We start from the raw sequence: 25,910 nt of genomic DNA, 5'->3' as shown, positions 1-25,910 counted from the left end.
CCCTTTTTAAAGTTTAGATATAAGTCTGTTTCAATATTATAGGGTAGAGAATGAGAAATAATTTTATGTATCATTAGAATTTGTTTCTACTTTATAAATTATAGGACGTTCTTTGATCCATCTATAGTAAAATGTAGCACATCAACAGGGTGAAGTTTTTTTACTGGTAAAATACATGGCACTTGCTCCCTCCGTACCAATTGGCTGCTTTTACTTGTAGACCGTCACATTAGAATTTGTTTCTACTTTATAAATTATAGGACGTTATTTGACTTACTCATCTATAATAAGATGTAGCACATCAACGGGGTTGAGAAGTTGTTTTACTGGTAAAATAAGTGGCACTTGCTCCCTCCGTACCAATTGGCTGCTTTTACTGGTAGAACGTCATGTAGTTGTTTCTCCGTACCAATTGGCACTAGAAATGTTTTTTATACGGAGGAGCACTATCAAGCTTCGATAAAAAACGATTGTACGGAGTTCGATCAGGTGCTGAAAACGATTGTACGGTCCGGATTAAAGCTAACTGTTCAACCGCTGCAGTAGAAACAAATCGTACAACGGCTTGCTAATTTAATCTCTAGACTAGATCCTCCGTGGAGGCCTCATCAACTAGTAGCGGTATTTTATCGTTTTCTCCCCGAAGCAACTTTGACTGACATGTTGATCCAACAGGCAGGGGTCGCCACGTAGCTCCATCATCGTACTAAATTCGGACTTCTCTGGGACGATCACACGCTACCTATCTGCAGTTGAATTCACGGACGTCTGGGCCCGTATCATGCGGGGTATTCATGTCAGTGAGAGAGGAAGAATGAGGGTGGGAGACGGGAGTGATCCGCGTGGCCTTCGGTTGCTTCGCGTACCTCCCTCCGGTTCGGCGTTAGAGTACGGGACGGGAAAGCGAAACCCTCACGGCGCCGGAACCCCACCAGTCCTCCACCACCACCTCCCAATTCCGGAAGCGAATAAACGCCACTAGATTCCGGCCGCGGTCCCTCCTCCAGCGCCGGCGTCCCCTCGATTGGCTGCGAACCTTGCGGCTTCGTTCGCGCCATCGCAGATCGGGGCTGGTTTGTCTAGATAGAGGTGCTCTGTTGCGTAGGAGAGGGTGGGGGCGTCAGAGCTGCCGGCGTTTTATTTTGGTCCTTTTTCAGCCGGTGAGCTGCGGCTTTCTCGCTAATTACTCGGCGCGGCAGCAGACTTGGGCTGCACAAGCTTGCTATCTCTGGTTCAATTGGCCCAGCTTGCGCTCTGATTGCCCCCCAAAACTGCGTGCGTGTCTCGCAGCGTGCTGGAATCGCTCATCTGTTCGTCTGGCGAAGCAATTGGCTAGCCGATTACATCTCCGGCTCACCTTCATCTCACTGCAGTCTGCTGAAATCGCCCGTCTCTGCGGGCCATTGCCGCTCGCTTCATTCGTGGGTTGCTGAGGGCGCCTTGGGGGCCTGGGGCCTGAATTTGCGTGGGGCAGTCTTGGGAAAGCGCAAGGGAACCTTTACTCGTGACCATGAATCTACTGGAGGAGTTGATCCGGGCGATAGAGCTCTGGCTCCGGATTGTTAAGGAGCAGGTGCCCTTGATCGACCCCACCCTTGACCCAGTGTTACTTGTTCCTGGTATTGCTGGCTCCATCCTTGAAGCTGTTGATGATGAAGGAAACAAGGAGAGAGTTTGGGTGCGCATCCTTGCTGCTGAGCATGAGTTCCGGGAGAAGCTCTGGTCCAAATTTGATGCCTCCACTGGTACAAGCAATTGATTATGGTTTATATTCAGTTGGCTATTGCTTTTAACACAGTGACTTAGTTCTTTTAAATTCTAATGTTATTATTGTATTGGCTTACTTATTTGACATGATTTTTTTTTTGGGGAGGGGGGGGGGGGGGGGGGGTCAATGAAGTTAGAATAATGAAAAAAAGACACAGACATATGTACTGAAGTGACATTGTCTGTGGCTTGATAAGCAAAAGTTTGGTCAATCCTTTTTTGTTTCGTGGTTTTGTCCCTTATGTTATTAGATTGTTTCCATGTCATATGATATGAAGTTATTTTAATGGAGCAGGTAAAACTGTTTCTGTTAACGAGAAAACAAGAATTACTGTCCCTGAGGACAGATATGGTTTGTATGCCATTGACACATTAGACCCAGACTTGGTAAGATATTACTTCATCTATCTGTGAGTTTAGTTATTGTTTTGTTAAGTTGTTACTTATCTAGCCACTAGGTATGTGCCCGTGCGTTGCAACGATATACAAAATATTCGATAAAATACACGTGCATTACGACGGCTCATAAATATTTAATAAAATATAGTATAATGTCTGTGTGTTGCAATGACACACAATCTCGTCTTCTCTAAATATTGTACGAGTACAACATGTCACCAGAGATTAAACCGATGAGAATTGAGATAAAATTGAGTTGAATTAGTGTGTACTATATTTTATTTATGCAAAGAATTGTGCATGTAAATCGCATAATTCATCTACAACAAATGGATAGCCCACACTCTGTTGCTGTTGCTGCTCCAGATGACACGGTCCATCCTCTGCTTCATGGTGATTACCGAGTGGGCACGCAAGCCAACCAAAGCCCCAAATCCCACTCATGGCTTCAAAATTTGTAGCAAAGATATATGTTGTTAGGTATAAATATGAAATTTCCATTTTAAACATTTTCAAAATATAGGTATGATCAGACATGTAAATTAGGTTTTCCATAACTTACACAGAACTTAATTATGTCTACTGTCGAGGCACTGCAATAAGGATGAAATGAAAGTGCTGCCAAAACTTCTTGACTCGATGTTTTTGAAATTTTTCCTGTACCAATAAGGATAGGTTGACAACAGAAATAGAATAAAACAAAAAACTTTTGAAAACATGTCAATTAGGTGACATAACAGATAAGGAGGTAATGCAGCTGCTAGCAGCATATATTGAGTCTCCAAGGGAAAAAATCTGCATGCAACGATGGCCCAAAACGGTATACATGTTACTGCATAAAATATTTGAGTGCGAGTATCGACGGGGTTACAATTTGAGAAATTTGTACATGAGCACGAGCACAAGGTATAATGCTAATAACACTTGTAAAACCAAACCAAAACCCATAGAATAACAAGCAACCACATCAAGGTTTTGGCCTGCACTAATCAATTACAAAATAATATTTCAGTAACTTGCAAACCTCTCAAACATAAAGGTAACAAAGTAATATAAAATATATACTTTGCAGCATCATTTCTAGGGCATTCAGTATCAGTGTTTAACCAATAGAATGGCCATCTTTAGAAGAGCACCAACAATATGCAAGTTTAATGTTAAACTAACACTAAGTGTTGAGTAGCAAAAAATAAGCAAAAAACATCTTTTTAACTACATGTTTCAAAACATTGAATGTAAGGTGTAGCAAATAAAGTATTTTTACCAGTCCTTTCTCCCTTGCTACTCCAAGAAAACCAGCTGCAACAAAATCATCGTAGGATACCTGAGGTATGGTATTAATGAGTGTACGATTAATAAATATCAAACATAAAAAAGCAGGTAACGGTATATCCAAATTCCGTAGAGGTGAAGTATTGCCATTGTATCTGAGAAATATCATAACATGTAAACCGAAATCTGAAACTTCGTCATTCAATTCTCATCGTTATGTACAGCTTACAGTTTCAACTCTAATAAATCCTTTCTGAAAGTCGCTATGAATAACTCCAGCTGCTTGTGGCGCAGTCACGCCTATATGTAGAATCACATGCAGTTATAATGATTACAAAAACCTCTTCAAATATTACAGTAGAAATAATTGTGAGGAAGAAGGGCCTGAAAAAATAGTCTGAGCTTTTGTTTCCTAAAAGGACACAGTTAAAGGTCTGTCAGTTTCTTTTAACTGACGGGGAAAAAACTTTAACAGCACAAATGATGCACCTTGTCTCCGGTTGTGAAATAAGTTCTTAACCCCAATAGATTATATGTTGCTTTTACCAAATTTCCTAGTCCACTTTCAGCAACACCAAGAGATTTTAAATACTCTACTCTCTCTTCCAATGGTAGCTCAGCGAGTTCAGTTTCAATCTTTTTATACATTCCATGATTTTGTTAGCATAGGTGGACACATATGGGTAGGCAACATAAAAAATATAAAATTATTTAGCAGAAATTTCTTCAAAGGTTCTTGTACTTCGATGTATACAACAAACCTGAGCTAGTATTGTAACCATACCATACTGCAAATATGATGCTGCTTTAGCCACCTCTTTGACACGAGGATTGATATCAGGTTCAGCAAGATCAGATTCTATTACATTAGCAACAGAAATGACAGGTTTCATAGTTAGCAGATAAAGATGTTTTATAACTTCTTTCTCATGCTCAGCCAAATCGACCGATCTTGCAGGCTTTCCTTCCATAAGTGCCTACTGAATTTTTTCCAATCCTGATTTCTCTGCTTGTTCCTAAGTGGTGCAATCAATTAGCACATAGAACAAAAAGGTCATCAGAACGAAAGAATTTGTATGTCTTACCTTCACTTTTACTTGTGTATCGCTCTTGTTAAGCTTATCTAACCTCTTCTCTATCTACGGTTATTACACAGGTAGCAAAGAAGTTTCTTTTGAAATGCGTGATAGCAAGACAAAGTGAAATCCGTTGACCAAATTACCTGTTAAAGATCTGAAAATATCAGCTCTAGGTTAATGACATCAATGTCTGATCCGGGCTCGACCCTTCCATTGACATGAACTATATCGTCATCCTCAAAGCATCGGACAACCTGCGAATCCAGTAAAAAGCATATAATTAGTTATTCCTAGAACCTCAACAGCTAATATCTTATAAGAGGCTCACCCTATAATATTCTCGTTGAGGTTCTAGGAATAACTAATTATACTGTATGTGGCAAAACGTCGAACAATTGGCATCCACTGGAATCCACCCAACATACAGTATAAAATTCGACCCTATACCGAGCTAATGAAAAAAATCTAGAACAAATATAGAGCAGTAAAGAACCTACACATTTCTCTCCCATCTAGACTCGTCGATTAATAAGAATTCTTAACAACATGAATTCCTCCAAGGAACAGGAAGCAACAAAACAAACAAGCTTAGTTACTCACAATGGCGTTGAAGAGGTTTGACTTGCCAACATTAGGAAGACCAATGATACTGGCGCGGAGGCTCATGCTAATCGGGGGCCGTGGGCGGACGAGAACCACCAGGCGCGGCAAGCCCGGCTCCATCGCCAGTGCTGGAGCAACGTCGACGAGCCGCACAGGGAGTACAAGGTCATCGCGGTCTGATCCCACACCCAAATCAAGAATCGTAAGACACCCAAAATGAGGGCGACATGATTACCGGCGAGAAGATGACCAGAGGGATCGGCCCATAGGGAAGAACGCCAAATCGTCATCACGTTCGAGCCGTGATGCCGCGATAGTCGCTTCAGCGCCACCACCTGGGTCTCATCTTCAACTGCGTATTGCGTGGCGTGGTGGGGCAAAATGGACGACGGGGTTGACGGAGAAAGATGGGGAGCTCGCTCGACCAAGCAGACGCACATGAACCTCCATGCCAGTGTAGCCGTCCTCCAAGGGTGCTGCGACAAGGTAGAGAGAGCAACGCGGCCCACCGCCGAGGCGATGCGCGTGGCGTGCCCTGATGCGGAGGCAGACACGGAGAAATCCGGCGTTAAGGCGGAGCTGGCGGGGCAGAGACGGCCAGCAGGGAGGCAAAGCGACCGGCCCCGACATGGATAATCCTCGTTGTCGTATCCCTCGGCAGGCCTCGCCGAGGCAGACGCGACAGGAATCCACACGATCCGCGGGCGGCGCTGCTCCTGAGGTTTGGGCCCCCGGTGACCTTGCATGTTTGGGTGGAGATGCACACGGAGATGCGACAGCCGCAACTGGGACGACGTCGAGGATGGTAGGGGTTCGCGTGGAGATGCACACGCAGCAGCTAGGACGACATCGAGGATGGGGGTCGTGCGCCCGTGCCGACGGGGATGGGACGCGAGGAGGATGGGAGCGGGGGCACCAGAGACATCCGCGGGCACGCGTGCATCTAGACGCGGGGCGAGGTAGGGTGTGTACACTGGGCGGGAAGGGGATGAAATGGTGGCGGGGGCTCAGGCGCCATTGGTGGCGCACTGTTTAGAAATCAAGAGCGGCACCTTCCATGACTACTCCAGAAATCTGATGGCGGATAGAGCAGCGGAGCAGTGATTCCGCGAGTGATTCCGCGAGAGCAGCGGAGCGCGAGAGCAACGGCGTGGCTGGAGGAGGAGATTACGGACGCAACGGCGCGGGGCAGGAGGAGAGCGCGGACGCAACGACGCGGGGCCAGGAGACGGAGATTGCGGACGGTTCGGTGAGGTGGGAAGCGACGTCCGCGATTCTTGGCACCAGAGAGGATGCGGCGGCGCGGATCGTGGTGTATCCATCCATGGAAGCACGGCGCGAGGGGCAGATCGGCGTAGGGAGGCTGCGATCTCGGGAACCTTCCAAGCTGGGATCGAGAGGTGAGGTGGGCGCGTCCGTAGATGGCAGAACCGTGCACCGTTGGTGTTGTGGACGCCTACACTATCCTCTTAAGAGTAGTAGAGATTTGATTATGACTTTGATCCAAGCCCCCTATGAAGTGCACGAACTGCATGATCTTATGATTTGCTCTGTCTTGGTTTTGTAGATCATTGGCGATGACACTGTGTACTACTATCATGACATGATAGTGGAAATGATTAAATGGGGATATCAAGAAGGAAAAACTCTCTTTGGATTTGGTTATGATTTCCGTCAAAGCAACAGGTAACAATTTGTTCTTGTTGTACTGATTATTAAGTCACTGTTTTCTGTGTTTATGACCACAATTGTGGGTATTTTTTATTCTCTGTTGATACACATTATGTTATCTTCTCATTCCATGTTGATACCACTCTCTTATTCAGGCTCTCAGAGACACTTGACAGATTTTCCAAAAAGCTGGAGTCAGTGTACACAGCTTCTGGTGGAAAAAAGATCAATCTCATTACTCATTCAATGGGGGGATTACTTGTGAAGTGTTTCATCTCTCTGCACAGTGATGTTAGTACTTCTTGTATTTTGGATCTTTGGTTGAGATTTGCCATTTTTAATGTCCTGCGCAGCCGCGCTATCTTAAAGGTCATAGCTCCTTTTTCTGAATAATGTTATTTTCCTTCTATAGACATTTGAAAAATATGTCAAGAGTTGGATCGCAATTGCTGCACCATTCCAAGGTATCACTTGCCTGAGTTCCATTTATATTAATTATTAATGTTGTTCAACATAGGGCATATTTGAAATAGCTGTTGGATGTCTAACCTGCCTAGTGGTACTAATGATTGCAAATCTCACCTGTACATTAAGAGTATAGTAAGAGCTCTAAGCAGGTACTATTCACTATTGTCTTGCTTTTTTCACCATTGATTCCTAGAAGTCACATGACTGATCCCCTTTTGTCATGTAACATCATTTATTCCATATACCCTCATCTTGTGCTTTTCCTTGCTCAACATGTTACCTTAAACATCTCTCCTAGGCTGCTATTTTGCTTCACAAAGCAACCTGCTGCAGGTGCCCCTGGGTACATAACTACTAGTCTGCTCAATGGAATGTCTTTTGTCGAAGGATGGGAATCAAGATTCTTTATTTCCAAATGGTGTATGCAGCAATTGGTATGCTTTTATATCCTTGCATCCCACCCCATGTGTATTTTCATGTGGACAGCATAACTTTTGCCTTTAAGAAAGAATCCTGAAAAAAGGTTTTCTGCTTCAGCTACTTGAGTGCCCATCAATCTATGAGTTGCTGGCAAACCCTAACTTCCAGTGGAAAGACATCCCACTGCTACAGATTTGGAGAGAGAATTTGGATAACAGTGGCAAGAAAAGTGCCCTGTTAGAGTCGTATGAGCCTGAGGAAGCAATAATGATGATTAAAGAGGCTCTTTCCAGTAATGAGGTGTGCCATTCACATTTCAGATTACTGTGTTACTCAGATTACCCTAATGCTCATTCTTTCTGACAACTAAATCACATTGGCAGATCATTGCTGATGGCATGCATATTCCGGTGCCCCTTAATTTGGATATATTGAATTGGGCAAAGGAAACTTATGATCTTTTATGCAGTACAAAGCTTCCGGAATCAGTGAAATTCTACAACATTTATGGGATTGATTATGATACTCCACATACTGTCTGGTATATTCTCACCTGGATAGTTCTGATTTTGCTTCTAGCTTTCTGCTGATATTAAGTTGAATTATTTCTGTTCATAAATGGCTCAATAAACTGAAGCCATGAATGTCTTGATAAACATGTGTTTTCCTTTATACTCCATAGTCCATACAGGAATTGAAAATATGGTAAAACCATACCTTGTGAATTACTAATATATGTTTGTCTTTGGCAGCTATGGCAGTGAACAGCATCCGGTTTCAAGTCTTAGTAGCCTCTTATATGCTCAGGTTAGTTCTTTTGGTTGTTGTTGCATTTCATGTTTTTTTTTTTTTTTTTTTTTTTTTTTTTTTTTGCGATTCCTGTTGTGCTCAACAATGAATACTCACTCTATAATGTATGATGATCCGATCCTTGTTTTTTCTCCCCATCTTTTCAGGGAAAATACGTCTATGTTGATGGCGACGGATCTGTTCCCGCAGAATCAGCAAAGGTCTGATATCATTGGCGTTTTACTTTTATTACCATTTGGGCATTTGAAGCAAAGCTCTGTAGAGAAGAAGTCAGGGAAATGTTTTCCTTCTCCTTTTCGCAGGCTGACGGATTTAATGCAGTGGCAAGGGTTGGGGTGGCTGCTGACCACCGGGGAATCGTGTGCAGTCGCCGCGTGTTCCGGATCGTTCAGCACTGGCTGCACGCTGGAGAACCTGACCCGTTCTACGACCCGCTGAGCGACTATGTCATACTCCCAACACTCTACGAAATCGAGAAGCATCGTGAGAAACACGGGGATGTCACGTCCGTAGCGGAGGACTGGGAGATCATCTCCCCGAATGACGGCAAGACCTTGAGGCCAGGCGAGCTTCCTCCTATGGTCAGCACACTGACCACGAGCCGGGAAGGCAAGGAGGGTGCACTGGAAGAGGCGCAGGCCACTGTGGTCGTTCACCCGGAGAAGAAGGGGCGGCAGCATGTGCAAGTTAGGGCTGTGGGTGTCAGCCATGGTGGCTAAAGCCGTAGGAGCCACCACTTTGGTTGTCTACTCTATCTAGCAGTAGCAGCTATACCTGTAGGTGCACGCACTGTAAAATTGGATGTACATATATGGCTATGACCTCTGTAGGGACTCTGGTTTTAGAACTATAAATGGGCACCCTGCCTGCTTGTAAATGTTCAGAACCGAAAACACAGGCCCTGTTCTTTTTTTTTCCTTTTTTAAAAAAATAAAAAGATGGTAAAGGATTCCATTACTTGGAAGGCACATTACCTATGTGGGGGCAGAGCTGTCCCCATTGGAGAGTTTGGAGTGCTGAGACCTCAGTGCTTCACGGGAGAAAAGTTTGGCTACTTTTGTGTGCTGTGTTAGGTGACTCGCAAATTCATCAGTCAATCAGTGGACGTAGCGTTCAGTGGCCTGGGTGGTGCTGGTTATGAATACGAAGGGGAAAGAGGAAAGTCGTGTTTGACTACAACTCTTCTCGCAAAGAGCATTGATTTGCTTATTAAATGTTTTGAAAATTTGTTCACACTTTTTAGCCGGTGCAAATAATATACCATCTGTTCTGTGAAAGGGATGGTAAACAGAGAAAATATTATTATTATTATTATTATTATTATTATTATTATTATTATTATTATTATTATTATTATTATTTTGGCAACTGGCTCCGCTGGATATGCCTATGCATTTTGTTTGGGCGTGCAGCATATTCTTCATTTCTTCATCCCTAAGGGTCAATTGTGTCGCAAAACAATACGCAGAAAATGCCAGGTTGGTCCAATAGATTTGGTCGCCTGTTACCTGTCAAGCTAACCCGGTCAATTTTTTTTGCTCTGGACTTGATGACAGTCTGGTACAGTTGCACCCTTGTCGTACCCAACTGGACGCTGAGAAATCAACATCCACCATACAAACATAGCCAGGGGGATGCAGAGTCCGCGAAGGAGACGATGCGGGTACGGCGATAATAAAGCAGCAGACCAAGTACAAATACGAATCCGATCGCAGATGTTTTCATTTCAGACTTCAGAGCTCAAGAACACACGCGCATGAACGCCAGAGAACATAATCCCTGCTGGGGTAGCTAGTGAAGTTTCCATGCATAGCACGGGAAAGCATATACAGGATGGAAACGGAAACAAAGATGTATCATCGTCATGATTCAGAAAGGAAGGAAAAAAAAAGAACAGCTCCATGCATTGTTTTTCGCCTGACTGCATGATGGAGATCGGTCTGGACTCTAGGCGCGCCATCCCCGTGCCCTGAGCCCCTGACGACGAACTCAGAAGCACATGTCGAGCATGCAGCAGCAGCAGAGAGCGGCCAAGCTGCAGATCGAACAAGGACGGAGGACAGGGTCAGTAAGTAGAGTTCAGAAGCGGCGAACGAAACGTTGAAGCGGCTGGCACCAGGCATGGCAGGTGGATAGGCAGATCCTTACCATCCTTTCAGGAAGCCGTCGTTGCCGCCCTTAGAGTCCTGCTGCGGCGGGGGAGGGTACCCGCCGGCGGCCATGGGTGGCGGCGCGCCGTATGCCGGCGGCGGGTACGCCTGCGGCTGGCCTGGCGGAGGGTAGGCCGTGCCCGGCGGCGGGTAGGCTGCACAGCCGAGGCAAAATCGATCAGGGGCAGGCTGCAGTAGTAATAAAGGTTGCATCTTGATGACCCCGTGTCGCAGCGGGACACGTACCTGAGGTGCCCGGAGGAGGAGCCTGGTAGCTCATGGCCGGTCGGTCGGAGGAGCTCCTCCCTGGTGTGCAACGCAGGCAGGCGGGGTGGGAAGCCGAGCAGGAGGCGGTCGATGGATGATCGACAAGGCAGAGGATGGTGGTGGATGGTACAGTCCGAAGCCGGACGACGACCTTTTATAGCCACGGCCGCCGAGCTGGAAACCGCGTCGCGGTGGCTAGTGGTGACCTGCTGGCGCCGCCGTCGCCCAAAAGTTGCTTAGGCGCGTTGAGTTCAAGGAGCGCCTTGTTTTGAAATCCGTAAAAGATAATTATGTTATCTATATCTATCTCTAATATTAAACATGAGAAAAAAGATATTTATTTCCTCGCTCTTTTGTTTTGTCCACCAAGCTAGCACCCACGACCAGCAGAGAGCTGAGAGCAACCAGCACTCTCTGTCGTTCGTTCCGACCCAGTTCACCGGATGTCGATGCATGTCACGCCGGGTTCATCGCTCTCTGACGAAACAAAAGAACTGCTTCGTCGATCAATCAACCAGAGAGCGATCATCTGCTGCAGTTTGCTGTTGATTTCCTTGTACGCATTCTTATATTCCTTAACCACTAAGCATCGATCCGTCCATCGCGGGCTTGGGCTTCGTGTTGGTGACTGAGCGAGCTCAGGCACGCAACGTCTGTTTGTCTTTTCCATCCGGACGCTCCTGCCACCTGCCTGCATGCTACCACCCTTTCAAACTGCTCCACTATTACCTCTCACTCAGGCCTCCAAAGTCCAAACGAACCAGGTTTCTCCAGTGGTTAGGTGAAAACACTTAGGTAGTGTTTGGTTGAAGAGTTAAGTAGAACGAAACCATTCTGTTTCAGTTTTGTTGCTGTTTGGTTACAAAGGAATTAGAACGGAATGACTTCAATTAGGGAATATTCTCCTTAGATCCGGAACCATTCCGCTCCAAAAAATCAACCGGACGGAGCCGCTCCGTTCCCATCCCGCTCTCACAGTCACGCTCCGTTTCGTTCACTCTGCAACCAAACAAAAAACAGAGTCGCTCCGTTCCAGATTACCAAATACAGAACAGAGCGGCTCCGTTCTTAGAATCAGAGATAAAACGACTCTGTTCTACTTGGCTCATCAACCAAACACTACCTTATGAGTCCGTTTGATTCACAAAATGTATCGTAAACAAAATGTATCGTAAATGGTAACGATGACGGTTTGCACTTGATTACCAGCGGTAACAAGTTTGAATAGATCGGTATCAATTTCTAGTATAGTATCCGATTACGGTTAGAGTTAAACAAACATAATTTAATGTTATTTATTATCCATTACATTACAAATATGTGAACCAAACAGCACGATATTTATTACTAGACCTGATATTGGATCACACCGAGTTGATAGGGGCCCGGTTTGGAACATGGTTTGGAACATAATTTTCAATCCATGTCGTGACCTAATCCATAAAACCTAGCTGACACCCCCCCCCCCCCCCCCCCCCCCCCCCCCCCCCCCCGCCCACCCCCATCCATCCATCAACCAACTGACCAAGTGATGTCTCTTCCTATTCTAAGGTCGAAAATGATGACTGGTGCATCCCTAACATGTTTTATTTTTCGGTAATATTACCTTGTGGAAAAAAACATGAATTTTCATAACACCCGATCAAATAATTTATAGAAATTAATTCAAGTGTGCCTGGAAAACGTAGGCACATATATATGCTGAATCAAAATGCTCCCAAATCGAAGGGTTTTCTTTTCTTCTCTGAGCGGGGAATCAGATCAAATCAAATACAAGCGCTAGCAGGATAATCTAATATAAGATCTCCCTCGAACAAAAAAGAAAAAGAAAGAAACGCAGATGCATGATTATCCTTTTAGAGTTTTTTGACTTTGCAGTCCCATGACCTATGCATATTTTAACTATGGGCCCACTGAAATGGGAATAGAACTTGACCCATTTGGAGGACTTCACGTTCGAAGCAGATCTGAGGGCTAGAAATGGATGTCTAGAAATCTGAATTATCCGTATTCGTATTCGCTAAAACTGCTAATATGTATATCTGAATCCGTATTTGATTATAATATGGATGTCAAATGGATATATCTGAATTCGATTAGTATGTTTGATGAAACATTCAAAACTTAATTTTATCACTGATTACTAATTACAAATGATTTTAAGTTTAATAATAAACTAGAAAAATTGATATATACTATTTACAATATTAAAATATTTATATGATAAATAAATAAATATATCAACCTTATATTTCTAGTGATATTCAATAATATAATTCAATAAGTTTCACAAATATTTAATTATAACTCTTCACGTTATCTATATAGTGAACACATCTCAACGAAGTTCCATAAACATTCAACTATAACTCTTCACTTTACAATATATAGATAATTTTCTTCATGTTTTCATTTAAGTTTGGTACACACATTTATATAGGGCATTCATTTATTTTAGAATAATTTTTTTCTTGGTACATTTACTATTTTATATCAATTTTATTTTACTTGTATTTGTATAAATGTCACTTATTAAATATCTCGTGTTGTTTATCTTTTGTTACATGATTCGATAGTTTAAAAATATTGTTCATATAATTTTGTTGACTTGGATATAGAGGGTCACGGGAAATCTACTTTAATTTAAGTTTGTTTTGACTATCTACAAACTTATACTTAAATAAAAAATCCACACGTAATTTTTAGGGTATGTTGTTTGAGTTGAATTGTGTAAATATCTGAATAAAAATTTGGAATCGACTATCCGTTTTGTATTCGTATCCGAAGATATATTCGAATTTGTATCTAAATTCGGACTAAAATACGGTAAATTGTGACATTCAAATTCATATCCGTGTGTATTTGATTTGTTTCCACCCATATCATCTGATCCTAGGCTACACACGCCTAAGCTAACCACACCATTTACTCGGTAGACAAACATAAAGGTGGAATAAAACTACTAGACCAGAACTCTCACTGTTACCGAGAGATGGTGGAGAGGTAGAAGGTCTTGATGCTCACTGATGATGTTTAAATTTATAATCTTCTTTATCTATATGTTCATCAATCGATGAATAATTAAAAAAACGTTTGATATCTCTTATATACGAATCCTGGGTTCATTTCCTGGCCCGTCATTGTGCCACGTCACCAGCAAATCTCGACCGTCGGAGCCTCGACGATTTGAAAAAAAAGACCCTGTGATTCATTGAAATTGAACCCGTCGTCCAAGGAGATTTTTGCCATTATGAAACACGACAAGTTCGACTTCGACGAAATGGAGACGTAGGTGAGGGCTTCGATGATTTGGAGATTCACACAACACACACGCCGGTATGGACTCGAGCTCTCTCTTAGACGCGTTCGACAGTGATTAATCCTCCACCATGAGGATCAATCAGGGCAGCCACCGTTCCCGTCTTCAGCGCCATTACTGCTCGGGTCGCCGTTCCACCACTACTGCCCTGCCCTGCCCCACCGACGCCGACACCGAGCACCCCTTCTAGCTGGACGAAGAAGAGGACGCAGTCGAACAACACCTTCTCGATTCTCCGCTCGAGGCCGCCTTCCTGCACCTCACCCTCCTCCGTCTCGACGCCAACCTCTGCGGCGAGGTGGTCCGCCGCGGCTCCCACCTCCTCTTCTTCCACGAGGGCGGCGCAAACGGTACCGCCGCTCCCCCTTGCAGAGCGTTGCTGCTAGCGACAGCGGGCCGCAGCGGGAGAACCTGAGCGTGCCGGATTACGACACTGGAGAACCTGAGTGTGCTCGACGGCGGCTCGTGGTCATTGTCAAGAGGCTGGACGCCGCCAAGATTGGCCCAGTAGCACTGGGAGCAGAGGCGTTCGAGCAGAACATGGATGTTGTTGGCCGACTGCGACACTGGAAGCAGAGAGATCTCGGAAGCAGAGGGCGGCTCGAGATGAACCCCAGCTGCTGCGCCAAGTCGTGCTCGGCCGACGACGCCACCACCGTCTTGTCCTCCTCATCCTGCTCGTCTGGCTCCGGGGGCAGATCTCCTGTCACCGGACCACGACCGCCCCGACGCTGGCCGCTTCCTGTGCTGCCTCGACGTGTCCAGCCTCAAGCGTCGCCTGGTCGCCACCTTCTCCAGCATCCACGCCCACCAATGGAGGTACTTGGTCCTGGGCCAGGCTTGCTTCCACCTCGGCCTGATGGAGGACGCGTTGGTGCTTCTCCAAACCGACCACCGCCTCGCCTCCGTGATGTTCCGGCGCGAGAGCGTGTGCTGGTCGGAGGACAGGTTCCCGCCCCCGTCGAACCTGCTGGCGCCCGCCAATACAAGGGCGGAGTCCGTGTCGCAGCTGCCGGCGCACGTGAAGCTCGTCCTCCACCGCCGCGGTGGCGGCACTGGACGCCGGCCTCCCCGACGAGGCCGTGCGCCATTTCAACAAGGTGCTCGACACGTGCCGCAGCGTGCTGTCGCACCCCTTCGCCATGGCCTGCCTCGGCGAGCTGTCTATCATGATGCCATTGTTGAGGAAGAAGAGAGAAGGAGAGAGCTCACCGGAGATAGGAGTGGCGGCTACGGCACTGACAGCGATGCAGACGGAAATCGTGCCCTGCAGACTGATGGGGTGTTTGGTTTGCCCCTGCTAAAATTTAGCCCCTATCACATCGAATGTTTGAACCTCCATTCGGGGTATTAAATGTAGTCAGATTATAAAACTAATTTCTCAGCCGAAGATTAAAAAGTGAGACGAATCTAGTACAGTTGGTTGGTTCTATATTTCATACTCCTATTTGAAAGTCAAATGCTTGATGTGACCCGGGCTAAACTTTAGTCCACAGAACCAAACACCCCCTGATTCGGACGGAGGAGGATTAATGGTTGTCCTCAGCGCCCAAGAGAGATTTTGAGTCTATACAAACGGTTACGCACCGTATAAGGTGGTGTTTGGTTAGAGGGACTAAAGATTAGTCTCTAGTTTTTAGTCCCTTTTAGTCTCTTTTTTGCCAAACACTAGGACTAAAATATGGACTAAAATGATTTAGTCTTTAGTCCTTCACATAGGTGCTAAAAGAGACTAAAAGCCCATAATTATCATGTTGCCCTTACTTTTTTTATAGATAACTAATATTATGAGTGTATTCTAAGGGTATTTGAGTCTTTAGACAGTGTATTTAATGACTTTAGAATCTATTTAGTCCCTAAAACCAAACATATATGGACTAAAGTTTAGTCCTAGCACTAAAGTTTAGTCCTAAGACTAATTGAAACCAAACATGCCCTAAATTTCCAAATCTTCGAATCCCTCCTCTGCGTTTCCATTTGTTGAAGCCGAACGTTTCATAATTGGCGAAAATCTCCCGTCCAGGCGGCACATTTACTTCTTCCTTATCACCTCCATCTCTCACCCCGGTCTCTCTCCCCTCGCGCGGCCGGCGCCCCAACTCCCTCCCCTCCGGTTCTCGCTCGCCTCCACTTCTTCCTCCTCGCCTCTGGGTCCTGACGCCTTCCACCGTCGGCCGGAGAAGCACCTCCGCCTTGCCACCGTCGGGCCCTGCTGTCTCCAGCCATCGCCGCTCCACCTCCGCCACCCCACCACCGGGTCCCGTCGGCATCTGGCCACTGTTGCCGGTTGTATGCACCGCCCGGATGCGTCCTTCTCCGTTCTCCCTCCACCTCCGTCTGCTGACCGTCACCACCATTCGCCTCCAGGTGCAGCGGCGTGGCGAGGAAGCGCGGGAGGAGCCGGTACGGCGGGACGCGGAGGGCCCCGTCGCCTGGTCCGCAACAGCCTGCATCCCGGGAGGCCACGAGTAAGATAAGGTGAGGGAGAAGAAGTGAAATCCGGCCGCCATGCCGAGGCCTCAACCTTCCGTGTGTCTCCTATCTGAAGACCCCCCACTACCTCCACTGACTCCCCCTTCTTTTAATGTCGTTAAAGTTGCTTTGAATTTTCAATTGACTAATGCGCGTCCGTTCAACACAACGAACAGAAATGGCCATCAGCTGACTTGCACGTTTGTGAGACAGGCTTGAAATATGAAACACATTGCTTGTGTCTACTGAAGTGTTTACTCTTCATTTTTGATTTTATCACTCTAGCCCTGAATGCATTTGCCATCTATTGATGTCATGGTAGAATGTTTGAAGAAATGCCCTTAAGGTGTTAGATGAAATGTCTATATGGATGCATTAGGCAACTGCCCTCAAAGGATTAGATAAAATGAGTATATGAATGGATAGGCACCTCTAACGCACATGTACCACATCTTTGCCATGCCTGTGGTGTTAGTTTTGATGTACAAGACAACAATATGAATTTCAATTTTATCTTATTATTCTATCAACAGATTTATTCAGTGTCTTCCTTTAGAAGCAGTGGTTGTAAATGTTCAAAGTAGCACTTATTATTCATGTTCATTGAGAAATCAACAGTACCGATTTCTGATATTTTTTATATTGTTTGTTTTTTAATGCTGTTGGTCTGCTGCAATAGTACACTGCTACAATAAATTGGTTAGTGTTGCTATAAAATTTGATGCACAATATATGTTCAACATATTTCATATCAAAGTACCATCATCAATTAGGATCACTTATTTTTTCCCTGAAAAGTTAAGCTTACATACTTCATCATCAATCCTTTGATTTGAAAAATTGGTATGTGTGGACTTACCAAACGATGCAGCTCTAGCAGTACGATCCTATTGCACGGCACTGCGGCAGTACACGACTACCAAAGGTCCACATCTTTGTTCTTTGCCTGTGTGCATGTGCTAACCACAAAGATGACACAATACATTAAAGTGAGCATCGGGGTAGGTCCCGCGCCAAAGGTTTATTGTGCTTTCAATTCTAGAACTCTAACACAAAAGAAGGATTAGAGTATCTTCTCCACTTACTAAATATAGCACTATATTGATTATTAAATTATCTATGGCGAGTGAGTAGGCTCTGAGTCCCTCGGAGGATGGACTCAAAGATGGGGAGGCAATAGCTGCGCTGCAAAAAAATGGAATTTATGCCTGCAGAAATATGGCTGCCTCACAACACTCTCAAGCTCAGACGAAGTTGCCACTAAACCCTCAAGTGAATGTGTGAAACAATCAATTAGTAAGGAGAAATATTTGTAACTTAATTTCCCACCAAGAATTATATTTTAAATTTACTTTAGAAGGCTTTATTCATAGTACATTTAAATTTGAGCATGCTGTTATGCCACCATATCTTCTATTTTACTGCTAGGCTCAGCAAGGTTGAGCATGCTATTATGCCATCCATAAAAAAATTAACATGCTGAATGTTTTTTTTCCGGTTCAATTGAAAATTACAATGGTTGATTCTTTTTCCTAATTATGCATTCTATCATAATCTTTCTGCAATATTCAAGGCTCGTTGTTTATCCAAGCCTTTTACAACTTCATAAGACACAATGCATTCGGGCTGCAAGCTTTTGTTACAAGGTCAGTAAGCTAAGTCGCAATGCATTCAAGTTGCAATCTTTTGCTACATGTCAGTAAGTTTCACTGTTGGCTCCATAAACAATTCATGCTTTAACTAGATGCTATATATGTATTTTAGTGTAAAAATGAATTATCAAAATCTATGCGCCTAGTAGAAAATTAAAAAAACGACCTACATTTTGGGACGGAGGAAGTAGCTATTAATGTCCAAATCAAGAGTCACCAGCTACAAAACGAACACCACTGGTCAATGATGATGGTGCGGCAACGCCGCGCCCCGTTCTTTCTAGTTATATATACTATAGCTTCAACCTCTCTAGTTGCTCGCATGTTGTCTCTCACTCGTGTTTAGGTTTAACACAACCATCAACCTAAACCACACTCTCTTCTAACTTTTTTTTTTAATTCTTGGTGCCTACTGTATGTTGTTAACAACGATACAGTCACCAACTCACCATAAGATAAAACTTCACTTAAAAACTAAATCTGGTTTCATATTTTTTGAAGCTTTGAAACAAAATTTTCACATCTTTCTAAGATTAATCCAGATTTCAGGAATTTAACTACATGATTATTTTTGGAAAAAAACATCTGTAGTCCGAAAAAACAGTCCATACAGGGCCAAATTCTACAGCCCAATTAACCTCCAAGGACCGAGGCTCCAACCAAAAGGGCCCCGACCCAGTGTCAATGTAAAACGCGAGGATATTTTCCCCTTCACCATTCCCTTCTCATCCCCTACCTCTCTTGGTTTCGCTGGTAGGCGGCAGCCCGACTAAAGGAACGCCCGCCGTCGCCGTCGCCGTCGCCGACTTCACCTGCGCCCCTCTATTGGAACACCTGCTTGCTGTTTTTTCTTCTCTGTTCACCTCGTCTGGCCGGGCCGGACTGCCGCAGCCTTACTCCCAGCTGCCCAGGTTTCTGTTGGACCCTTCGACGGCAACGAGCATCCACCATACCAGGTATGCCCGCCCCACTCTATTCCCTTCTGTGCAAAACTGAGCACCGCAACCCTGATTTTAGCTAATTGTTTTGTCAACTATCTGTATTTGGATATGATTGAATCACAAGTGTAATTTTATGCATGTATTATTTATTATGCCTACTAACTTATTCTCTCACCCATGTCAACTATCTCCGCCCCTGCCTGAAGTAGGTAGGTCGACCTGCGCCAATGCACTGACAACACGGACACGGGGGATACATTCTTCGGTGAAGAATAATCTTAGCTTTGGACCTTTTTAGTGGACTCGAGCTATTGCAATGGAGATTGTGAACAGTAGGTTTCATTACCGTCTTGGCATTTTAGTAGTTATGGCAGTTGAAATCGTGTATTGCCACCTTCTTACATTTACCTTTTGATCCTTGATTTAGGTGTTTCCTTCAGCTCAATTGGAGTCGGAAGAATTGTAATAAACAAGACAGTGAAGGTAACCAATTCACGCCCTAGCTTCGCAGTTAGTTTTGTTCAGTTATGAATGTGTTACTTGAAAACACAAAAGAGAAGGAACCTTAAACTGCATGTAAGTTAGGTCATTTAACACAGGTGTGGCATACAATCTTTCTAGGTGATAAAAAAGGGAAGCTATTCCATTTAATTTTTCGTAGTTCGTTACAGTGAAATAGGAAATTTTTTCCTTGCAGCCGGCCACAAAGGATTGACACTACAGTCTGCACTCAGCTTTGGATTCTTGACATGTATCCACCCCATCAATCTTAAAGTAATAGAACACCGATCTTAAAGCAATAGAACAGCCTGCAGAGAAGTGGCTCGGTGTTCTGTTGCTTTAAGATTGATGGGGTGGACATGTGTCGTGAATCCGAACTTCCGAAGCAGGCTGCAGGCCGCTTCTCTGCAGCCGGCTGCAGAGATTTTTTCCTGTGAAATACCCTGTCAATATATGTCATATGCAGTTTGACGGCAGTAGTATGCCCATGACCTTATTTTTTACTATGGTCTATGGGGTTTGGTGATGGATGGCCTAACAAGGTAAACAGCTCGGGCACTTACCTAGCCAATTTACATGGACACATGGGGTTTTGTTTTCTATGATATGTTCTTCATTCAGTTTGCACTAATTATGACTACTATGCAAACAGATAATATTCAGAAATAAATTTGTCGATCTCTCAGTCTTTGGGGTTTTGTGGAACGGTCTCAATATAATATATATTTTACACTTGTCCCTTTTTGTTTACGTGTTCAGGTAGGATGCCAAACACACCGGATTGGCTGGAAGCTAACAAGGACATGTTGCGAGTACTCTCCTGGTGCTTCTAGAAAGAAGCAAGAGAAGTATGAGCAACAACCACAGAACGTCGATCTTCCAGAATTACACCCAAAAAACAAAAAGAAACCCTTCCCTGTTCCGATTAAAAAGATGCTGCAAGCTTCTCGGCGAGAGAAGAGGCTTGCACAAATGCATATAGAGAAGCCTCTTGAACCCCCAAAGAACGGTTTGCTTGTGCCAGAGCTTGTTCCAGTTGCACATGAAGTCCTTGATAACTGGAAAGTGCTAATCAGAGGGCTCTCTCAACTTCTGAATGTTGTTTCAGTTTATGGTTGCAGGTAACTAAAAAAATGTTTCAGTATATCAGCAGCTGTTATTACAAGCAGTATTGCAGTAGTATCGTGGTGGTGTCTATGCATGTGTGTATGCATCACCTTTATAATCATAAAAAGAAAAGGAAAAATAATAGTATTACACTCGTACATGCATGGAATCAGCATTGTCTGCAAGCATTTGCCAAGTACCCTGAAATTCTGTCACTGGCTGGTGATTTTTTTTCAGAAAGTGTCCTCAAGTCCATGTTGGTCCAGTTGGCCACCAGATCCAAGACTGTTACGGTTCCGGAAGCCAGCGTCGGAACAGTCATCACTCTTGGGCTAGAGGTTCCATCAATGATGTTCTCATCCCAATTGAGTCTTACCATCTTTTTGACCCATTTGGTCGGAGAGTGAAGCATGATACCAGGTTTGATTATGATAGGATACCAGCAATTGTTGAGCTATGCATTCAGGCTGGTGTTGACTTACCACAATACCCCTCGAGGCGACGGACTGCTCCTGTCCGGATGATAGGCAAGAAGGTGATTGACCGCGGTGAGTTTGTTGATGAGCCCAAGCCACAACGTTCAGAACACTGTGTATCTCTGCTTGCTGAGCTCGACACATTCAGCAACCAACAAGTCCAGTCACCTTCACCATCAAATATGAAAGAGCTTGCCAAGAGGACACTGAAAGCATACCTTAATGTCCGGCGAGGCGTCGAGCAGCTGATGAGCAAGTACACTGTGAAAGCATGTGGGTACTGCTCTGAGGTCCATGTTGGTCCGTGGGGCCACAATGTGAAGCTCTGCGGGGCTTTCAAGCACCAGTGGCGGGATGGCAAGCATGGGTGGCAGGACGCGGTGGTTGATGAGGTCATCCCGCCCAACTACGTGTGGCATGTCCCTGACCCCAGTGGCTCTCCTCTCAGATCCTCTCTCAGGAGTTTCTATGGCAAAGCTCCAGCTGTCGTAGAGCTGTGTGTGCAGGCTGGGGCTGAAATACCTGACGAGTATCGGGCCATGATGAGGACTGACATTGTCATCCCGGACTCTGTGGAAGCTCGGATGGCTGCATAACAACAATGATCTGAGCTTCTACGACTACTATCCTGCAGTTCTTGTCCAGAGTACAGATTCCAACCAAATGTGCCGCTTTCTGGGCATGCTGTGATGGTGGGTCTCTTAGCCCTGTGGTAATTGCTCAGGGAGCAGCAGATGCATAGTTTGTATAATATAATTAGCATAGCTAAATCATGATCGTTTGGGATTTAAAGCTGAGTTGAAGATCTGATTTAAGTACTATTCGTTGAAAGGTATATTCCTTACCAACGCCTTTTCTGCTATTCCATTTCAATTCATCTCTCTTATGAACCAGTGGACTTCAAACTTTTGCAGGTTTAACGCATGAACCTAGGACGCGCAATGACAAGCCTGATAGCCTGAAAGCTAAAAGGAATGGTCTCTGCACCATTTATAAGGTCCATCCCATCTTGTTTACAGGCCGCAGATGCTTTATTCCTGCCTATGCTAGACTGTGAGGCACCTAGAATGCTCAGGAGTCGCCATACTGATGGCCTTCCACTTTCTCCATCGGTACAATTGCGAGCTAATGCTTTGGATTAAACTAATCACGGTGGTTTGTTCGGGGTATTTGTGCGCCTGGCTGTAGTTAATCATGGACTAAAAGCCTGTGCTGTGCACCTGTGCCCGCCCCCAGATCGACACTTTGGGGGTATGGCTACATGTATAGTCCTACCAGATCGTCGGCATATTGTGTTCCCCTTTTTGCTGTATACTAGTACTTTGTAACATGCAAGCGGAGGCTACTTATTCAGCGCCGTTCCCTAATTGTGCTTATGAAATGTTTTGAGCTGTATATGGAACGGATGGTGATGAATGATCCATGGGCGAAAGATTCATCCATGTGTGATCAGCTCTGTGATGAATGATCCATGAGACCTGATTGGCTACAAGAGGTACTAAACTCTTAGGCCACTTATCGTTAATAGAGGGATTACCCAGGTCTCAAAGCTATAGTGTCGTTCTCGTGGTGGAGACTGATTATCACTTCGTGGCAGTGAAGCACCCCTACACAACTTCTTCAATAGCCCAACTCTTGATGGACAACATTGTCGCACTCCATCGTCTTCTTCCTCACTGTATTGTCACTGACAGAGACATCATATTTCTCAGAACTCTTCAAGCTCTACAAAGTCGATCTACAACTGAGTACAACCTATCATTCTCAGGCAGATGGGCAAAAACCAAGAAGTCAACCAGTACAGATGGGCAAACTGAGAGAGTCAAACTAGTGTCTGGAGATGTTCCTCTGTTGTGCAGTTCAGGACTCCCCGAATACATGGAAGTCTTGGTTGTCATTTGCAGAGCTATGGTACAACTCTGCTTACCATGCATCCATTGGATGCCCTCCATTCAAGGCCCTATATGGTTTTGAGCCATACAGCCTTCTACTCCTGCTACAGTGTCTGGCTTAGTGGAAAGTAGAGAGCTACATTTACGATCACCGAAACATAATGAAGCTCATGGTAGATAGGAAGTGCTCTGACTTGCAGTTCCAAGTGGGTGATCTAGTATTACTGAATTTACAGCCATACACTGAGTTCTCTGTGGCTAACAAGTATGGATTATTCAGGAAAGCACATTCGCTCTCTAGAAATACAGAACTAGCTCTTGTTTATTGGAGTGTCAAGAACATGACATGTCATCACATAACAACCTACGAATCCATGATGCCTGCTGGCGCAAGCACAGAAAGAGAGAAAAGGGGGGAGGGGAGAAAAGAGTGAGCAGCTGCACTGCAAGTACACGGGCTTGAGTTGTCCCGGTATATACCCTCTTCTCCCTTAAGCTAGGGCGATTAAAATAACGCAAGTAAATACAGCTCGGAATCGAGCAACGGGCCGTGGACGTTTGGGTATCTAATGGTCCATCAGTTGCTAATAAAGCTGCCTATGTGGCCGTGTATAAATGCACTGCAGCAACGGCGAAGGCACTCGGCAGCAGCAGCTCCCACGCAGAGGCAGTCTCTCCGGCGAGCTCCAGCGCCGTAGTCATCATCGCCATGGCTAGGGAAGAAGAGCTCAAGGTTCGCACCAAAGCTTAGCTTGCTCGGCCGCGCGCGTGCATCCTTTGACTCGTTGCTAGCTCGTCGTATCGCCTGCTACCATTGATCGACTGACATCCATGGTGCCGTGCAGAGGATTGACCTGAAGGTGAACGTGAGCTGCTGCGACGGCTGCAGGAGGAAGGTGATGAAGGCGATGAGCCTCAAAGGTGATGAAGGCGACGAGCCTCGAGATTTTCAAGTGTCTGTGTCGCGTTTGTTAGGGGCTGTGACAGACAAGTCTAGTTGGTGCTGACGTACGTGTGCGTCGTCGTCGTTGTGCGTGCAGGCGTGCTGAGGACGGAGATCCAGCCGTCGCACGACCGGGTGACCGTCGTGGGCGACGTGGACGTCAACGTCCTGGTGAAGAAGCTGGCCAAGGTGGGCAAGATCGCCGAGGCGCTGCCTCCCGCGCCTGCTGAGCAGGGCAAGAAGCAGCGCGATGACGGCGACAGAGCGGTGCCGGCGCAGGCGCAACCGCAGGCGGAGGAGAAGTGCAAGGGCAAGGACGACGCCGGTGGCAAGGCGGCGGCTAAGGCAGCGCCGGGCAAGCATGAGGGGTGCAAGAAGTGCGCGCGCGAGGCCGCCGCGCGCGCCGTGGGCGACAGTGGCGACCACTGCAGCGGGAAGAAGGCGCCGTCCAAAAAGGACAACAACGCCGGCGGCGGCTGGGGCGGCGAGGAAGGCGGCGACGCCGACGCCGACGGACTCGACGCCGAGCCCTTGGCGGTGGCGCCCCACCACCACTATGCGCAAGCCCAGACGCAGCAGCACTACCACCGCGCGGAGCCGGCGATGGTGGTGCCGGTGCACGTGCCGCCGACCTACTACTACCCGCCTCCGGCCGCCGCGGCGATGCCGTACTACGGCTACTACGGCATGCCCCCGCCCCCGCCGCCGACGATGGCGATGACGATGGGGGTGGCACCGCCGTCCCAGCGGCACCCGCAGGCCCGGCCGCAGCCTTCCCGCTTCGACGAGGACTTCTTCGACGACGACAACACGGTCGGCTGCAGCGTCATGTGAACCGTTGACGGACGGCCGCCGCCACGCGCCGTAGCCGGCCATGCTTTGTAGCGCCATGCCATGTCGTTTTCCCGGGCAGATCGCACCCGATGGCGATGCCATCTGTCTGCCCCATCCCCCGCGCGCGTGCACAGTGTGACTATATATGATGTGCGAGAAAGAAGCAAAGGAAGCCACCCCCGACGTTCTGTCAACGTACCATACGATGTGTTAGCTTATCGATCGAAAGGAGGGAATGGAACGGGATGGCATTGCTGTCGGGGGGACCTGTTGCGCGGTTCCGCCACTGCTCGGCGGCGTCCCATCGCGGGCGCGGGCCGATTCGCGCGCGTGTCCCCGCGAGTACGCAAGGAGGACACCAACAACAGCACGAGTGGAGAAGAGTCTTTTTTGTGTGTGATTCGGCGTTCGGGGTAGGTAGGTACTAGGTAGGCAGGCAAGCGGGCTGCTTTCTTTGCTGCCTGAATTCCGTGGCCCGCGGCTTAGCGGATGGTCGCGGATTCCATGGCCGGCTGGACCGACCACCGGAGCTGCCGATTCCATGGCTGAGCGGAGCTGAGCTTGTGAGATCGAGGGAGACGAAGAGACGGGTTCGGTCGAGGCTGCTTTGCTTTGGTCTTGACCCGCGTTTGTTCGTTCAACAAGGGAATAATTAAAGGCGATGGAGAGAGGCGGATTGGACTGGACCGCACATTCGCGGTTCACGCGTGATCGCTGAGCGTAGTAATTACATGCATCGCCACCAAGACAAGCAGTGAGTGATTATTGCTCATTCACTCTGCATCCAACATGATCGTCGTCCTCATGTTTATATATATATGTACTACTTATGAAGTTGCTGCAATCATGGAGGATGTCTGTGGTGTT

General features: G+C 46.2%; 4 protein-coding genes and 1 pseudogene across 14 annotated transcripts; 3 read left to right on the top strand and 2 right to left on the bottom strand.

Moving 5' to 3' along the window:
* The first annotated feature begins 745 nt into the window (after nucleotides 1-745).
* LOC100384087 (uncharacterized) lies at nucleotides 746-9,448 on the top strand. Of its 7 annotated transcripts, XM_020537467.3 has the most exons (11): nucleotides 746-1,745; nucleotides 2,063-2,154; nucleotides 6,688-6,806; nucleotides 6,947-7,082; nucleotides 7,204-7,255; nucleotides 7,593-7,693; nucleotides 7,797-7,979; nucleotides 8,063-8,220; nucleotides 8,432-8,486; nucleotides 8,636-8,689; nucleotides 8,792-9,448. In XM_020537467.3, the coding sequence occupies exons 1-11, from the start codon at nucleotides 1,511-1,513 to the stop codon at nucleotides 9,206-9,208; spliced, it is 1,602 nt and encodes a 533-aa protein (XP_020393056.1). In that variant the 5' UTR covers nucleotides 746-1,510; the 3' UTR covers nucleotides 9,209-9,448. The 7 variants fall into 7 exon arrangements, with proteins under 7 accessions (XP_020393056.1, XP_020393060.2, XP_020393061.1 ...); XM_020537471.3 differs by lacking the exon at nucleotides 2,063-2,154 and having other exon boundaries at nucleotides 1,115-1,745; XM_020537472.2 differs by lacking the exons at nucleotides 746-1,745; nucleotides 2,063-2,154 and adding an exon at nucleotides 5,193-5,285.
* Nucleotides 2,387-6,384, bottom strand: LOC100194070 (LOC100274056-like pseudogene; annotated as a pseudogene). Its single transcript, NR_159686.1, has 7 exons — nucleotides 5,356-6,384; nucleotides 5,118-5,248; nucleotides 4,661-4,771; nucleotides 3,668-3,738; nucleotides 3,431-3,490; nucleotides 2,729-2,823; nucleotides 2,387-2,612 (listed from the first exon to the last, which is right to left on the bottom strand). The product of NR_159686.1 is annotated as a protein-like pseudogene (transcript).
* A 733-nt stretch (nucleotides 9,449-10,181) lies between the features above and the next one.
* LOC100280524 (uncharacterized) lies at nucleotides 10,182-11,034 on the bottom strand. The gene is given in 3 exon segments (NM_001153442.1): nucleotides 10,182-10,524; nucleotides 10,638-10,794; nucleotides 10,886-11,034. Coding segments are annotated over 3 exon segments (237 nt in total). The 5' UTR covers nucleotides 10,920-11,034; the 3' UTR covers nucleotides 10,182-10,478.
* Nucleotides 11,035-16,251: 5,217 nt separating this feature from the next.
* Nucleotides 16,252-22,769, top strand: LOC100383040 (accumulation of photosystem one1). Of its 4 annotated transcripts, NM_001175717.1 has the most exons (9): nucleotides 16,297-16,511; nucleotides 16,593-16,703; nucleotides 18,271-18,343; nucleotides 19,107-19,305; nucleotides 19,500-19,622; nucleotides 19,718-19,773; nucleotides 20,551-20,912; nucleotides 21,136-22,206; nucleotides 22,289-22,768. In NM_001175717.1, the coding sequence occupies exons 5-8, from the start codon at nucleotides 19,607-19,609 to the stop codon at nucleotides 21,968-21,970; spliced, it is 1,269 nt and encodes a 422-aa protein (NP_001169188.1). In that variant the 5' UTR covers nucleotides 16,297-16,511; nucleotides 16,593-16,703; nucleotides 18,271-18,343; nucleotides 19,107-19,305; nucleotides 19,500-19,606; the 3' UTR covers nucleotides 21,971-22,206; nucleotides 22,289-22,768. The 4 variants fall into 4 exon arrangements, with proteins under 4 accessions (XP_035820802.1, XP_035820803.1, XP_035820801.1 ...); XM_035964909.1 differs by lacking the exon at nucleotides 18,271-18,343 and having other exon boundaries at nucleotides 16,252-16,511; nucleotides 22,289-22,769; XM_035964910.1 differs by lacking the exon at nucleotides 18,271-18,343 and having other exon boundaries at nucleotides 16,252-16,511; nucleotides 19,497-19,622; nucleotides 22,289-22,769.
* Nucleotides 22,770-23,463: 694 nt separating this feature from the next.
* Nucleotides 23,464-25,244, top strand: LOC118471901 (heavy metal-associated isoprenylated plant protein 36). Its single transcript, XM_035965174.1, has 3 exons — nucleotides 23,464-23,999; nucleotides 24,112-24,187; nucleotides 24,307-25,244. Exons 1-3 carry the CDS (start codon nucleotides 23,976-23,978, stop codon nucleotides 25,041-25,043), a joined length of 837 nt encoding a protein of 278 aa, XP_035821067.1. The 5' UTR covers nucleotides 23,464-23,975; the 3' UTR covers nucleotides 25,044-25,244.
* The last annotated feature ends 666 nt before the right edge of the window (nucleotides 25,245-25,910 follow it).

Source organism: Zea mays, chromosome 2 (genome assembly GCF_902167145.1).
Source record: "Zea mays cultivar B73 chromosome 2, Zm-B73-REFERENCE-NAM-5.0, whole genome shotgun sequence".
NCBI classification, from domain to species: Eukaryota; Viridiplantae; Streptophyta; class Magnoliopsida; order Poales; family Poaceae; genus Zea; species Zea mays.
Note: the sequence above shows the minus strand (reverse complement) of the source record. Positions and strands in the feature narration are given on the sequence as shown.